The 17565-nt window shown below is 46.5% G+C and overlaps 1 protein-coding gene across 1 annotated transcript in view; it reads right to left on the bottom strand.

Annotated features, from left to right (window-relative positions):
- The window catches only part of LOC118839274 (zinc finger protein 260-like), a 38798-nt gene extending 23191 nt beyond the window's left edge, over positions 1 to 15607 (bottom strand). The window contains exons 1-3 of the mRNA XM_036746723.1: positions 15510 to 15607; positions 11253 to 11457; positions 8479 to 8570 (exon numbers count right to left, since the gene is read on the bottom strand). Of these exons, the coding sequence (XP_036602618.1) occupies positions 8479 to 8570; positions 11253 to 11286 (126 nt within the window). The 5' untranslated portion in view covers positions 11287 to 11457; positions 15510 to 15607. The remainder of the gene's footprint in view (positions 1 to 8478; positions 8571 to 11252; positions 11458 to 15509) is intronic.
- Between the last annotated feature and the right edge of the window lie 1958 nt (positions 15608 to 17565).

The following is a 17565-nucleotide window of genomic DNA, read 5'->3' as shown; positions in this document are numbered from 1 at the left end:
TGGTGTTAAATTCGCTGGCAGTAAATTGACTTAGAAAATAACATATTAACATTATCTAGGTTGTGTTGTATTTTTATTTGTCTTGTTAAATATTTCCTAATTCCATTTTAATCTGGTTCAGCAATGGCTGCCAGTTTGAACCTCTGGTGTAGAACACATAAGAGCCTTAAAAGAATGAATGGTTGTGGGATAGAAAGACCTACGGAGTCAAGTTAGGAGATGCTTATAACCAGGGGACTGGTTGCCAGCTAACAAGTCTGGAGTCACAGAAACTCAAAAAAAAAAAAAAAAAAAACTAAGGCGAAAATAAAAGCATTTAATTGTGTACAATAGTCTAAGTATTGTGCTAAGACCTGGAGATATCGATACAAAAGCAAAGTAAATCCCTTCCTTTAAATAGCTGGCATTCTAAAGGCTAATGGAAAAGATAACACACAACAGAAAACAGTGGCTAGGGAGGAGCTGGTCCAGAAGGTTCTGAGCAGCAAGTGAGGCTGTAAAGCAGTAGACTGTTAACAAGCACCAATGGCAGAGATGATTTAATCATGGTTTATGGATCTAGAACTGAAGGGTGAAGAGGGTGGGGTGGGAAGGAAAGGGTCCTCCTCCTCCCCCCTCCCCCCTTCAGTGATGAAACTGTGCAGGAGATGGCCAGAGTTGGGAATGAAATGAAGTATGGCTGGGGCTTTTCCTAAAGGGACATCCCTTGATTTACTTCTTAAAAAGGCCTATTCACTGAATGGGTGTTACCTCACTCAAAGTGAGAACCTGAAAAGACCTTAGCCTGAAAGGGCCAGGGTCTCCCAGTGCATCCTAGGCCATCTCTAGTTATCCTGGTGAATATCAGGCCACTGGACCCAGATGGCTCTAGAAGAGAAAATGAGGCTGCTGACCTTGCACAGCCCTCCCTCACTCAAATCAAAGTCAACATGTCATCATTTCCCTGATGTCATGGTCCTCTTCAAGAATGAAGGACAAACACAAAAACAGTCCGGGAAAAGCAGGTATCAACTAAGAGAACAGGGCACCAGGGCTTGAATTTCTCCTTCTATATCTTTTTGTTAATTAAGAATAGGCATTTGGTTCAATAGAGTAAAAACACACCTCAAAGACAGTGTCTCTTGTAGCTTGTCCATTCTTGAATAGGACTGTGACATCAGGGAGGTGATATCATGACATGCAAATGAATTGGACTTAAGTGGAGGACAATGCAGAGTCACCAGCCTTACTTTCTCCTCCAGAGCCATCTGGGTCCAGTGGCAAGATCTAGGTTAGGAAGACTAGAGATGGCCCTGGATGTAGTGTGAGACCTTGGCCTTTTTAAGCTTAGGTCTTCCCCAGGTTTTAGTTTGACTGAGGCAATGCTCATCCAGTTATTAAGGCCAGGTAAGAAATGAGGCAGAGAATGGCCTCTTCACCTGGTCAAAAAAAAAAAAATCAATCTGGGAGGGGAGGACCCTCAGGGTTTCTGCCAAAATAGAAACAATTGCTATTTACATTCATTCTGAGTCAATCAGGGCCCAAACAATGACTAAGTGGGGCTTGCTGACCAATCAATTTTTGTTAATTAAAAACAAGCATTTGCTTCAATATAGTAAAAACATACCCTTAAAGGAATACCTCAAAGACAGGGTCAAGATCAATATTCCATGACTTATGTGACCACGAAGACAACTTTGTCCAGTGACTTGAGTATCAGTTTTAATGAAGCATAAAAATAAGGAGATATATGTTCACGTGTCACCAGTGTCATGAGAGGAAAAGCTATTTCCTCTGGATGTTGAGGTCCTTCAGAGGCTCCCTTCTGTGTGAATGATGAGCTGATTACATGGAGATCTGGCAGGTTGGTCTGGCCATCCACAGAAACAAAACAAATTGGATAATGAATATACATTGTCCATAGAAAAAAACTGCAAAATTAAGTCGAAGACAGAACCCAACTACTTTCAATGTATAAAGAACATACATAACAATACGCACACAGACTTAATGTGATGAGCTGGAATGAAACTGATTAAGCTTTTCCAGTTGAATCCAAAGTGAGAGCTATGCTCATGACTTCAGAGAAGCCAACTGTACAACTGGAGATTCTCAAGAGAAACAAGTATGGAAGCTGTAGGAGGTGTAGAGGCATCACAGATATATTAGGTCCACAGGCACTGAATGACTTTTTTTTTTGTTCAGACTGGTGATTTCTTTGTGGAGAGAATTCCTAGTGTAAAAGCTCCAGTCACTAACATCAGAAATTCACCTTTAACTTACAGAACTTAGGCATTGGAGCATGGAGAGAGTAAGTGATGTGCCCATGTTCACCCAGCTAGTATGTGTCAGAGCAACTGAACTCAGGCCTTCCTGTCCCTGAGGCTCGCCCTCTATCTACCCTGAAATTCTGCTTCAATAAAGAAAAAATAAATAAAAGATGGAGATTAAATTCCAATAGGGCAAATGAGTAGATCAAAGAACAAGTCATAGAATCAGTAATTATATTAGAGACAATAACAATGAAGCCACATACCAAAATTTATGGGATGTAGCTAAAGCAGTTGCTAGAGGAAAATTTACAGCTTTGAACAAAAGACAAATAGAAAAGACAAAAAGAATAGAATAGCAGTTCAAAGAGAACACATTAAAAATCCCAAAACAGATATGAAAGAAGAAATTTTGAAGCTTGAAGAAATAAAATTGAAAACCAAAAGGCTATCGAACTGATAAACAAAAAAGAGTTGTTTTTTTAAGACTAACAAAATCAACAAGCTACTAGCTAATGTAATTAATGAAAAAAAAGAAAACCAAATTATCTGGGTTAAAAAAGAAGATGAAAAGGAATTCATAATGAAAGGAGAAGAAATGAAGGTTATCAGAAATTACTGTATTCCATTACATGCTAACAAAACTGATTTCTTAAGAAATATAAAGCATACAGATTAATAATCCAGGAAATAGCAAAGACTAAAGAAGCTCATCTCACAAAGAGCTGCAAGCAAGCTGAGAGTGGATACCCAAAGGAAATAAAACCCCCCAGTCTCTTGGATCAGATGGATTTATAAGTGGATTCCAGTGAACATTCCAAGTACAATCCCTAGGCTAGATAAACTGCTCTCAGACACATAGAGAGAAATCCCTCTAGCAAACTCATTCTATTACACGAATATGGACCCCACCCAGGGAAGAGAATAAGAACTATAGACCGACATCACTAATGTATATTGATGCAAAATTTTAAATAAAATATTAACAAAGATGCTACAAGAGACCTGAAAATGATGCATTATGACCAAAGTCAGATTTACAACATGCTTATAAGGATGGTTCAATGGAAGGAATACCACTAACATAATTAATGGCATTAATAAGAAAGGCAAAAATCCCAATGATATCGATGGCAGCAGGAAAAGCCTGTGACCAAAGGCAGTACTGATTTATGTTTTTAAAAAGTGCTTAAAAAGCAGAGCAATGAAGGATCTTTCTTTAACATGATCAAAAGCATCTAGCTATAACCAAGAGCTAGCATGATTTATAAAACAGAAAAACTTTCTTAACAAGATTAGGGATGGACCCTCCCCCCACCCCTGCCACCCCTAAAGGATATCAAACACAATTCAATTTAAAAAAATATATAATGTGTATTTATTGTGCGCCTACTGGTAATCATTTAATATCCAGTTAATAACTTCAATAAGGGCCAGAGCCTGAATTCTAGAAGAAGAGCCTGGACCTGAGCTTCCTTCTCTGAGTTTCCTCAGAGAATACCTCTTCCTATGTCAACAAAGCCAGATCAGGCAGACTTAAGAGCATTCTTTCCTCTGTCTGTGGCCATTAAGGATGAGACCTTTAACCTGAGAAACCATCTTGAATAATGTGACTTTTTCTTACTTTAATATTTTATGGGCATATACTCTGTTATGGCATGTTAATGGTAAATTAAACACAGAGATCCTAGGGCTGTAATTTCAATTGATACTTTGTCAACTCTCTTATCTTATTGTATTTACAACCTACTCCATTAAGGAAAATCCTTTTCTTGTATCATGGTTAAACATACATGGGGATCATAAATTTGAGTAACACAGGCATTCTGAGTTGGGACTAAAAATGTATTTAAGCCTTATCGTTCTTTTGTTCAGGCAGTCAGATTTCATCTGGCTCCATATATGTATGTATGCTGCTAGCTTTAAGGGAATAAATATCATGAATTTACATATCACCTAGCCTGTTGCCTCCTTTAACCAAACTTTCAGGTAGACACTACTAGGCACAAGGCCCTCTCTTTAGGCCCTTGGTAAACAAGGACAAAAATGAACTAGGATTTGTCCTTCAAGATCTAACATTCTTTTGGGAGAGTAGAATGTGTACAGAGTAGTTATGCAAAAAATATATAAAGTTACAGCAAGTGATCAGTCAACAAGCATTTAAGCACCTAACATGTGCTCAGAATGCACTAGGCCCTGGAATACAAAGAGAAAAATCAAATAGTTGCTCCCTAAAAGAGAGTCTGGATCTAGGGAGACAAGCTCTTTACCAAGTCAATAAATGGTAGCCTGAGGGGCTTGCGGCTGGAGCCAGTGGGGGAGGAGAGGAAAGGCCTGATGGGGATGATGCCCTTGAGTTGAGCTTGGAAGGAGGTGAGGGAGGAGGGAGCACACTGCAGACATGGAGGACAGACTGTGTGAAGCCAGAGGTGGGAGGTCAGCAGCCTGAAGGTCAGTTCAGTGAGGCCGTAGTTTGGGATGACAATCAGTCAAGGAAGTGTGCATTTTCTAAGGAAGTGAGGGGCGCTGGGATAAACCCCTGGGATACAAAGAAACGAGAGAACAGACACAAACATTCCAGCTCTCAGGAGCTCATGGTGAGGTGCAGTAATATGTAACTAGTCTAGAAGGCAGGCTGGACCCTGGATTGTGAAAGTTCTTACATGCTGGACCGAGGGGTTTAAGTGTGACCTGAGAGACACTAGAAATTTCCTGGGGCTTCTGGAGCAGGGGCGGGGCATGATCTGACCTAGGCCTTAGGAGTATCACTTTGGCAGTGGAAAATGGACTAGACAAGGAGTCAGGGAGATCCATCAGGACACTGGGGAAGGAGGCAGGGAGATCTGTCTGTCAGGAGGCTCTTTCATCCAAGCAAGAGGAAACAAAGGCCTGAAGCAGGATGGTGGCTGTGTGAGCAGAGAGGAGAAGCTGATGGGAAGAGATATTGTGAAGGAAGAATTGACAACATTTGGTAACTAACTTGGTAAATAAATGCAGGATGAGGCCGAGTGAAAAGAAGATGGCAATTCTAAGGCTGTCAAAGTGGCAATTGGAAGGTTGGTTCTATAAACAACCTGTGACTCTTAGTGTGGGGAATTCTTTGTATGAGAACTCTGTCCACTAATACAGACCCCAAACCACCTATGCCATAACAGTAGAGAAATCCTCAGGTATTTATTGTCTGTAGAACATAGAGATTAAGAGACCTGGCTGGGGAGTCAGGGAAATTACTGGCAAAAAGGGAGAGAACAAGGGAGGGAGAGAGAAGGGGAAGGAGGGAAGGAAGGAATGGGAAGAAGGAAGAAAGGGAGGAAAGAAGGAAGAAAGGAATGGGAGAAAGGAAGGAAGGGAGGAAGGAAGGAATGAGAGGAAGGGAGGAAGGAAAGGGGGGAAAAAGGATTTTTAAAGTATCTACTATATGCTAAGGACTATGCTAAATTCTTGACAAATATCATCTCATTTGAGCCTTGGAACAATCCAGAGATGTAGGCACTATTAGTTATATTTTACAGTTGAGGAAACTGAGGCAGAGGTTAAGTGACTTGCCCAGGGTCACACAGCTAGTAAGCATCTGAGACTGGATCAAAACTCATGTCTTCCTGACTCCAGGCAAAGCACACAACCCCCTGAGTTCTAGGAAAACTAGAATGTAGGAAAATAGGTTTAAACTAGTACCATACACGACATACTACAATAAATTCCAAGCAATCTAAATACAAAAACTTCATGCTGTTAAACAGAAGAGAAAGGACGGCTATATCTCTCACCAACACAACACAGACGGTTGAAGAACTTGCATCCAGAAATAGAGTAAAGATCATAACTGACAAAAGCATCAATGAAGTGGCCTTCTGTAAAGGGGCCTAACAGAAGAACTGGCTGAGTAAACGATGCAAAGGCTCATCAGGTGCATTTAACATGCCAGGGAAGGCAATCTGATAAGGGACATAGAGAAAGGGACGCTATTGGCCCCTGGTGGAAGGAGGGGACAGAGGATCTGGTCAGTCACTGGTGTCTGCAGGAAACAGGCACTGGAGGACAATTATAATGCTTTCTTTTTTTAGGGGGGAAGGCTGGGCAATTGGGGTTAAGTGACTTGCCCAAGGTCTCACACAGCTAGTAAGTCTGTCAAATGTCTGAGGCCGCATTTGAACTCAGATCCTCCTGATTCCAGGGCCGGTGCTCTACTCACTGCGCCACCTAGCTGCCCCTTTGATTTACATTTTTTCTTTTTTTTCTTATACTTTCAATCAATTGACAAACATTTGCTAAGTACCTACTAAGTGCCAGATACTACTATGTGCATTCGTGAGGCAAGTGGAGTGAATGGCCCGAGAGAAGCTCTGGGCTCTTCAAGACTTTGCCAATAGAGAGCGAGCCCTGGCTGGTCCCCTGAGCCAAAACAGCTTGAGGATGTGAATGACCATGGGCTCCATGGTTGTGGGATGTAGGGATCTATGGAGTCAAGTTAGGAGACACTCATCACCAGTGGACTGGGGGCCAGGTGACAATGGGTCGGAGCCACAGAAACTCCAAGAAACTAAGGCCAAGAACAAAACCCAAATGTATACATTTGTATGTACATACTCACACATACATTTTTAAATGGAAAAAAAAAACTGGAATACTTGGGCCATACGTTCAGAGGGAAATAAATACAAGAAATTGCCAAGGAAAAGGTTGATGAGTTTGACTGGAGACAAGAAGATATGGGTTCAAATTCCACCGCAGATTTTTATTGGCTATGTAATCCTGGGCGAGTCACTTAACTGCTTTACATGCCACTTTCTTTACTTGCCAAATGAGCATGATAACAGTACCCATCTCACAGCACTGTTGCATGTTATTGTAGCTGAAATTTCCAAACAGAAGTTGCAAACCGGAGCGCTACATTGTCACAGAAATTAAAACCATCTGCCCAATAAAGATCCATATAACTAAGTGCCTTCCCCAATGCCCTAAGATAAAAGCAATTAAAAGGTTATTTCTCATTTTGACAGATGGGGAAAGTGAGGCTCAGAAAGATGAAGCCCCTTGCTGACAGCCACACAGATTAGTGCTCGATTTACAGAATTTATAGGATTGAGAGAACAGAATAAGAGAAAACGTCAGAATGGAGAAAAGTGTCCATTGATGAATAGTGAAACAATATGAATGGATAGGTCACAAAAGAGCAAAAACAAACAGCAAACACTGAAAAATGTTCAGTTTCTCCAAACATTAGAAAAATGAAAAGGAACACAACTATTAAGAAGTATCTACAGCTTTACAGATAGCAAAACACTAAAAATATATAAAAATGATCAAATCAAAAGCTGGAAGGATTATGGGGAAATAGGTGCACTCATACATAGCTGGTAGCATTGCAAACGGGTAGAGACTACTGTGCTGAAGAATAAAACTGGCGAAGGTCAACACAAATGACAAAACTGGTCACACCCTTAGACCTGGCAACCTATTACTACGAATAAATCTCTGGGAAATAAATTAAAAAGGGGGGAAAAGACTGATTTCAACAAATATGTTTATAGCTATGTGATGTATAATTATTAAAATCAGAAACAACCCAAACACATGGCAGCCCATGGTAGATTAACACAAGAGAACACTGGAGCACCAATGAGCACAATAAATAAGATTTTGCAGATTGAGGAAGAGTCTATATGCAATAGTGGAAAGGGAAGGAACATTGAGGGAGGGTTCTAGGCAAAGAGAGAGCTTCTAATTCTAGAGTACCAGGGTTAGTGGAAAGAATCGGGAGACTGGGGTGCTAGTACCGGTTCTGCCACTGGTATCTTGGAACAAATTACTGCCCCCACCTGGGCCTCAGTTTCTTTGTGTGTCAAATGAAAGCTATGACCAGATGATCTCCAAGGTTCCTCCCAGCTCTAAATGGATTAGCCTGTGATCTTTCTAGTGCTAAAGTTCTAGGAGAGAATCTGGGCTCAAATCCCACCTCTGATGGTAACGCCTTGTGTAACTTGGAGAAGTCACTGAACCTTCCTGTGCTTCCTCCTCACCTACAAAAAGAAGGAACTGGATGAGACGGACCCCAAGCTCCCTCCCAGAGCTGGACTGAGAATCCTATGAATTCCACCAATTTAACAACATTCTTTCAGGTGAGATGCCAGGTCCCAGTGCCTGGAAGAGACTTTGGTTGGGCAAAGATGATTTAGGCCATAGGGAGAGAACACGTCCACGCTGTCAGAAGAAGAGAAACCCAACTCACCTTGGCCTGGGCTGTCCAGAATGCAGACGTCACCTCCTCCTTTTCTTCTCGCTTCCATTCTCCACACCTTTGTAGCTGGCCTTTCATATCGGCTGGGCCGAGATAACAAATATGACAGAGAGAGAGAGAGAGAGAGAGACAGAGAGACAGAGAGAGAGAGAGACAGACAGAGAGAGAGAGAGAGAGAGAGAGAGAGAGAGACAGACAGACAGAGAGAGAGAGAGAGAGAGAGAGAGAGGGGAAAGGGAGAGAGAGAGAGAGAGAGAGAGAGAGAGAGAGAGAGAGAGAGAGGGAGAGGGAGAGAGAGAGAGGGAGAGAGAGAGAGGTAGAGCAGGTCACAGCAGGTCACAGGGCCAGCATGTAGCAGGGTTTGTAGCGGGCCCTCTATGCTAGGTCAAGCTGCTTCTGGCAGAAATGAAATACCAGAGGGGAGGGAGGAAGGAGCCCTAAGAGGCAGGTTCCCTCAATGAGCTCTGGTCTTCCATGTAAATGCAAGAAACCAGGCCATGTCCCATTTCATGTCCTCCTCCTGCTGGATGATGTTTTGTGGGAAATGGGCAGAGGCCTGGGACCCCCTAGGTCCATCTGCCTCAGAGAGGGGATCTTCCGAAGACCAAAGGAGATGAGACATCGCCAGCCGCTTAGAATCATCTAGCCTCTGAGGTTCAGGGCACGCTTTACAGACAGGATCTCATTTATTATAGTTTACAGAAGCTGATTGCCTGGAACCACCGATTCCAGGGCAGGGCAGCAGGAATCTTGGGAGGGGAGGGTGCGATTGTTAGGAAGGAAAGGGGAAGAATAAGCATTTCTACAGCGCCTACTGTGTGCCAGGCACTGTGCTACACGCTTTACAATCATTATCTCACTCGATCCTTACAACCACCCTGGGACATTGGTGTTGTTATTTTACAGTTGAGGAAACTGAGGCAAACAGGGGTTAAGTGACCTTCTCATTATGTGACCCTTCCTAGGGTCACACAGCTGCTAAGTGTCTGAGGCCAGATTTAAACTCAGGTCCTTGTGACTCCATGCACTATGGAGCCCAGCGGCCCGCTCGGCTGCTGCTGGGGTGACTGGGCTACGCTGAACAGCCAGTGGAGAACAGAGGGCCTCCAGCATGGCTGGAAGGGGAGGGTGTGACACACGAGGGGCTGCTATGCGATGCAGTGGATGGACTGTCTGGCATGGAATCAGGAAGTCCTAGCTCAGTTGCTTCCCCTCTGCCTGGGTCTGTCTGCCTCAGTTTCACTACACGTAAAATGGGGAAATAAGAGCACCCCCCTCCCAGGGCAGATCAAATGTTCGCTTTGCAAACCTCAACGTGCCATTTAAGTGCTGGCTGCTATAGTTACGGCTACCATCATCATCTTCGATTTTCCCTCACTGATCCCAGCCCTCAGTGAGCACGGGAGATATTCCATTCCTCTCTCCTAGTCTCTGAGGCAGCCATAGCATGGAGGAGAGAGGGCAAGAGCTGAAGTCAGGATGACCTGGGTTCAAATCCTCCCTCAGACACTTCCTGGCTGCACAACCCTGAAAAGGGGCACATGGCCTACCCGTGCCTCAGTTTCTCTTACAGAACGAGGGTGAAAAACTCAATAGGCTCTAAGATGCCTTCAAGCTCAGCTCCTCTGATCCAAACCTCCCTTATCCTTTGCAAACCTTATGAGACTCTCCAAAGGCTGGCTATTATCAGAGGGCAGAAGCAGGGTGCTCCCCAGGAAGACCTGGGTTCAAGTCCAGCACCTGCTGGCTGGGTGAGCACTCGGTCACTTAATTTTTCAGTGCCCTGGACAGCTCTCTAAGGCCCTAGGTGGCAGAAGAGGTGCAGATTTGCACTGGGAGAGGGCATTTCCATATTGGGAGTTCTCAGAACTACATCACAGGTCCAGACCAAAGGGACAAATGTTACCCCAAGGTGCCCAAGGCTGATGCATGCTGTAAGGAAGGAGGAAGGAGACCCCATTTGTTAGTTCTCCAAATTAGTTATGGTCCTGAGGAGCTGCTGATAAAAGAATTTTTTTCCTTTCCATTAACCAATTAGCAACATATTGTCCTGTAGAGCTGAACTTCAAACCCGACCAGGCCTTGGAGGAGGGAGGGGAGACAAAAGGGGGTCCATGAGGAGGCCCCCAGGTCAGCAGGAGTCCTTAAGCAGCACTGAGACTAATGAAGCAGGGCTGGGTGTCTCCACCAGCTGGGCCTGCCAAAATCTGCTGGGGTCAAGATCCAGTGAATCTGGATTGGAAAACAACCCTTGAGGCTGGAGGGCATCAGGTGTTCCGATAACTTCTCTTTCCCCAGAGCTTCCAAGTGAAAAGTTCCTTTGGAAAAAGTACCACCTTGTCTCACAGCTGCTGAGAAAAAAAGGGATCCGGCTACACCTGCGGCAGGCCAGGGATGGGCATCATGAGTCCTTAGACTCCAGAGTGGTGGCTGCCAGGAGACTGAATCAGCAGAGCCGGGGCAAAATGCTGTGTGTACTTGGTGGTGGGGGTGGAAAGGGGATGGTGGAGGGAAGAGAAGGATGGACAAAGAAGCAGGGCCAGCTATGGGGCTGAGCCTTCCTCCCACATACCTCTAATGTACCTTCCCGCCCCCAACATCCACAGGGGATCACAGGATCATACATTTAGAACCAGAAAGGTTCAGTGAGTCCAACCTCGCATATGGTGGACAAGGGAATTTGAGGGACCTGCCTCAAATCCCACAGTTATGAAAGTGGCAAAGCCAGACCCCCAGCCCACCTCCAGGTCCCCTTTGAGACTCACCTCTCTCTCCCAGCACTGGCTCCCAGGCTTCCATGGCCACGGCCCTCACCCAAGTTGGGTCCCGCCAGGCAGGACAGTCAGGAGGCACTGCCCTTGCTCCTGTGAAAGGTCCCAGGTGTCAGTTGTGTCTCCTCCCAGGACTCATTTCTGCTCTGGAGAGGGATCCTCCATACCTTTGCCTGCTGGCAGAGCTGGGGCCTGTGGGCTTAAGAGGAAGGCCATTTTAGTTTGGCCCTTGGCCCTGGCTCAGCCCCCATTCCAGGAGGGGAGCCCTCTAATGGGTGTACTAGGCTAAGGCCCAGGAGACTCCACCAAAAGTTTCTGGGGAAAGAGCTAAAACCAGCAAAAATTAGCAGGAGGAGCTCAGATGTCTCGGTCCTACATTCTAGCACCAAGGTTCTCTGGAGGTGCCCAGACACCACACAAAAGCACATAAGATCATACATTCACTCTGAATTCATTTAGATGTAGAGGCATCCTAGGCCTGGGGGCAGGAAGATATGAGTTCAAATCCATCCTCAGACCCTTACTAGTTGTGTGACCCTGGGTAAGTCACTTAATCTCTTTGCCTCGGTTTCCTCATCTGTAATACGGTGATAATAATAGCAGTACCTTTCTGCCAGGGACATGGTATGGATCACATGAAACAACATTTGTAAAGCACTTTACCAGCCTCGAAGCACAAGCGCCTGCAAGCTTCTCTTGTCCTTGTGATCATCACTCTATGTGATAATTTATGGCACATCCTCTGGGGGATTTGCCCTCAAGGAGCTTAACAAGAAAAGGCTAAGGTCCACTTCCCACAGGCGTGCCTCTAGTAACCAAAATAAATGAGGAAGTCTGCATAAAACACATGAAAATGTGGCTGAGCTGAGAAGAAGGGCCTGAAGTAGGAAAAGCAAAATAGAGACAAGCAGCAGGAAGGGAGAAGGAAAGATGTGGGGGAGGAGGATTGGAGAGAAAGAAGGAAAGGACACAGAGGAAGAAGTGGGTAAGATAAAGAGAAGATGGGAGGAAACCCTCCAGGATGAAGGACAAACACTTGGGCCTGGAAGCTCCCACTGCAGCCCAGAGGTGCAATGAATGAATACATGTAGGAAAAACCATCTATTAATCACTTACTGTGTGCCAGGCACACAGGCAGCCCTTCACCTGGTTCAGCTTCCTTCTCAGGTTTTTGGACTTTCTCCTTACCCTCTCTAGACCTCCCATAACCTCTCAGCTCCTGGTCTTTCCCCTGGGCCCCCTAAGGCGCTCTTCTCTCCATGTTGCCACATCCCACTGCCCCTAGTTCTTCCACAAATCCACATCCACTCATTCCCCATAGACCTCTGGATTCCTCTGCACCTAACCTCCCAAGCTCCTCATCTAAACAACACATTTTAAGCCTTAACCTCCCTAGGAGAGTAATATCACCACTTCATTCTTATAAAGTAGGCAACTCATGACTTGCCTAGGGTCAGACAGCTAGTAACAGCTAAGCAGGCCCACCATTCAAATCTCCTGGTTCCTCAAAGCAGAGCTTTCTACTACAACAGATCCCCAGACCTTCCTGAGTTCTCCCACCACCAGAATGTGCCAGGGGACCCTGCTTAACTAAATTCCCCCAATCCTCTGGATGAAGTTACAGGGCTTGCCCCTTTTCAGATGGAATTTACAGGCTGCAAATTTAACCCTTTAATCTGGTAACTATACAATGTTTGGGGGGCAGGATCAATTTATCAGGGGCTCCCTGATGAATACCCCCACATCCACAGGCCGCACACAGACAATTGTACCCCCTGGGTCAGAGTATCAAAGCGGTTCCCTTTTTGTCTATCCCTTTAAAAAAATTAATGCAACGGAGGCTGGGAGGAATAAATAATTAATCAAAATACCATATTCTCATTTAATGGGTTTTTTATTTTCCTCAATCTAGTGAATGCACAGTGCTGTGGTCAGAAAGTCTACAGAGTTCCTGGAATGGGATCTGATACAGCCAGAGACACAATCTATCGTGGAAAATAATTTTACATATATATGTAAATGCAGCAACCTTTTTCTATGTATATATAGTTGTTGTTCAGTCATGTTGGATTCTTCATGACCCTGTTTGGGGTTTTCTTAGCAAAGATACTGGAGTGGTTTGCCATTTTCTTCTCCAGCTCATTTTACAGCTAGGGAAACTGAGGCAAACTGATTAAGTGACTTGCCCAGGGTCAATGTCTGAGGCTGGATTCGAACTCACAAAGGGGAGTCTTCCTAACTCCAGGCCCGGCACTCTATACGTTATACCACCTACCTACTTCATGTATATGGATGGGGTAAATAGGATACAAAGAAATAATTAGTTTACAAAGTGGGAAACGAATATACATCTATATCTATCTATCTATCTTTCTGAACAGAACTAGGTGCCTTCCAACTCAAGTGTTCTTAGGAAAATCAGAGGGGCAAAAGCTTCCTGAAGGCTGGGGATGAGACAAAGCCCTTCCAGACAGACTGAGGTTTCAACAAGCCTTGGTGAGGAGAGTTCAGGGGAGGCCTGGAGCTAGCTCACAGAGGGCCTTCAATGCCACCCATCAGAGGAGTCTGTATTTGATGTCGATGGCATGGCTGAGGCAGTAAGCTTTTGGTCCAAGGAGTGACAACAGTAAGAGGCGTTTCGGTGGAGGACTATGGTGGCAGCTGGGTAAAGCATAGATTGGGGAGGGCAGGCAGACCCCGGAGGGAGAGGGACCAGTCAGGGTGTGTCTTGGGGTGGGTGGGAAGGTCCTGGATGTGTCAGGTGGGTCCTCCAGTCCTGACCCACAATTCCTGCTATCTAGGGGCTCTAACCCCCAGTGTGGAGAAGGAGGAGGAAATGGCAAACCACTCCAGTATCTTTGCCAAGAAAACCCCAAATGGGGTCACAGAGAGTGGGGCACGGCTGAGACAACTACACAACAAAAGTGCAAGGGATAGCAGAATACAAAGAAAAAAATTAGACTCCAAGTCCTCAGGGAGCTTACAGTCAATTTACTCCAGCGAAGGCCAGCTGAGCACCGTGCACAACTGCCCTTCCCCCAAAGAGAAAGAGGGACTGGAGAACAGGACTTCAGGCCTCGGGAGGCCGGGGGGATGTGACCGGGGGCTCAGGTGCGGGCACATTTGGTGAGGGGTGGGGATGCAGTGCAGCAGCGGAGCTAGGCAGCGGGGCGGCCCCTTTGCCCCCCGCTAAGAGGAGAATGGAAGCGAGTCAATACGATCGCGGAGCCTGGGCCCAGCGGCCCCAGCCCCCGCCGCGGGCAGATCGATCTGATCCAGGGCTCTGCAGAGAGCGCGCGCCCGCCGGGTCCCCGGCTCCCCCCTGCGGAAGGTGCACACCTGGGCACACCGAGAGGCAGGTGCACACGCGGCAAGGCACCGCACGGACAACACGGCCACGAAGCCCCAGAGGCACCCGGGGGACACACAGCGCACACAAGACACAAACACGGAAAAGGGACCTAACGACACCCGGGGGACACACAGCACACAGACACAACCACAAGAGACAGACACAGAAAAGGGACCTAACGACACCCGGGGGACACACAGTGCACACAAGACATAGACACTGAAAAGGGACCTAGCGGCACCCGGGGGACACGAAACACACACGAGATAGACACAGAAAGGGGACCTAACAATACCCGGCGGACACACAGCGCACACAGGCACAACCACACACAAGAGACAGACACGGAAAAGAGACTAACAACACTCTGGGGACACAAAGCACGCAGACACAGCCACACACAAGAGGCGGACACCGAAAGGACACCCAACGACACTCAGGAGACACAAAGCATATGGAGGCACAATACACAAGAGAAAGACACAGAAAAGAAACCTAACAACACCCAGGGGACACAAACACACCACAAGGGAGACAGAACACACACAGGCACCCAGCAACACGCGAGGACAGGCACACAAAAAACAGAACACCAGGAGACACAAAGCACGCACAGGCACCCAACGACACTCAGCAGATACAAAGCACAGATGAAGCACACACAGACACACAACACCCAGGAGACACAAACCCGGCAGAGGGATACCCCAAAACATACGAGGACAGAAACACAACGGACACCCAACAACACCCAGGAGACACAAAGCCTACAGACACACCACTCCCGGGAGACGCAAACACAACACAGGGGAGGCACAGAGCACACACAGATCCAACAACACACGGGAGACACACAAATGCCACACAATGCCCCTCGCCCTCCCGCAGCGCACACTCACCTTCCAAGGGAGCCCCGGGAGCCACCTAAAAACCGTTGCCTGAAGGGGACTAACTTGCCCTACCCCCTCCTACATCGCCACCTGAGAACTGCGCCTGCGCAGAAGCCTGGAACTACAAGTCCCAGAATGCACTTGGCCGGCGCTGGGACAGCACGACAGAAATGGGGTGGAGCCTTAGCCCTGAGGAGGCAGGATGAGTCGGAGGGCGGCACATGATTGGTGGAAGCAGGCGATGACTCTCAGTTTTCCCATCCCCACCTTCCACACCCAAGTTGGGCACCACCGGCAGAGTCCTGCTGTTGTCCCGAGGATTCTGCCCTTGCCCAGAACCTCGGAGTGGGAGGTGCCCACTCAGGACCGTGACTCCGAGCTGAGTGGCGACTTTTCCGTGGTGGCGAAGGTCTTTATACCCAGCACGAGGACTAGAAGCGCCTGCCAAGGGGACACTTATCATTGATCTTACAGGGTCTTGTAGGTCCAGGGGCATTTATTAATCGCCTACTGTGTAGCAGGCTTCGCGCTGAATTCTGGGCACACCTGGGGAGAGGGGAGGGGAAGGACACAGACCTGCCCTCCCGGAGCTTACATCCCGTAGAGGAAAACCCGGTTTGCTCATTGAATAGGTCAGCACAAAAGGCGGACCAGTAGACTAGAGGTGATGGAGGTGGGGCACTCAGGGAAGCACAGGCTGGGGGAGGGGTCCGAGGCAGTCCAGCCGTGCAGGACGGTTGGACAGCCTGTGCAAAGGCGCGGAGGTGAGATGGAGTGCCACTCATGGACTTGTCCTCTCCCTGGGTGCCGGTGGGGGAAAGGAAGGGCTCTGCAGCCTCGGGGTGCGGGTGTCACAGTTGTCAGGAACAGTGAGGGGGAGGCTGGGCATCCTCTTCCCCGTCCAGCTTGGCCCCCTCCTCCCATCGTTCACCTCCTTCCCAGTGCACCTCTGCTATGGGCATTTTTTGGTGGTCTCCGGCTTGTATCCCCAGCATAATTTCTGGCACACACATAGTACATCCCCAATAAATACTTGTTGCCTATGTGTGAAACAGTTCAGTCTCTGAAACAAGTCTGGGTAGACATTTCTCTGTAGGCTGTTTCTATGGAAGGAGACTAGGTCGTCATCCTTCTTCCAAGGAGAAGATAAGCTCTCTGAGGGCAAGGGATCTGTATACCTGGTGCCTAGCACCTGCCCTGGAATATAGTCGGTGTTTAATAAATAAATACCCCTTGAACTGATTTTAATCGTTAGTGGAAAAAAGAAATCTCAAAAGCACATTTAGCAGGAGATACTGAGTTACAAAGTCCTGCCCCACTGTCTTCTGGAGATGAAAATTATGTCAAAATTTGGTTGCCTGAAAAAGTTCATCAGCATTGTACCTTAATTTCATGAAGGCATGCTTGCCTGGTGCTTGTGCTAACTTTGGCCTAACAATTAACACCAAGAAAACACAGATGCTCCATCAGCACCACCACACCATCCATATGTGGAATCATCAGTTACAGCAAATGGAGAAGTTTTAAATGCTGTGGATAAATTCACTTACCTTGGCAGTGTACTTTCCAGGGTTATATATATAGATAATGAGGTTGATGTACACTTTGCCAGAGGTAGTTTTTGGGAGGCTCTGAAGGAAAGTATGGGAGACAAGAGGTATTAGACTGGCCGCCAAACCAAAGGTCTAGAGAGTTGTGCTGATCTCATTGTCTTATGTTTGTGAAACCTGGACAGTCTACCAGCATCATGCCAGGAAACTGAATTGCTTCCATTTGAATTGTCTTAGGAAAATTCTGAAGATCACCTGGCAGGATGAGGTACTGACACTGAGGTCCTTTCTCAAATTAAACTGCCAAGCATTCGAACTCTGCTTCAGAAGGCACAACTCGATGGCCTGGCCATGCTGTTCGAATGCAAACTTACATTTACCTAAAACCCTATTTTATGGAGGACTCACACAGGTCAAGCATTCACATGGTGGTCAGAAGAAGCAATACAAAGACCCTCTCAAGGTCTCTCTTAAGAACTTTGGAATCGATTGTGTGGCATGGGAGACACACACAC

Source organism: Trichosurus vulpecula, chromosome 2 (genome assembly GCF_011100635.1).
Source record: "Trichosurus vulpecula isolate mTriVul1 chromosome 2, mTriVul1.pri, whole genome shotgun sequence".
Lineage (NCBI taxonomy): Eukaryota > Metazoa > Chordata > Mammalia > Diprotodontia > Phalangeridae > Trichosurus > Trichosurus vulpecula.
Note: the sequence above shows the minus strand (reverse complement) of the source record. Positions and strands in the feature narration are given on the sequence as shown.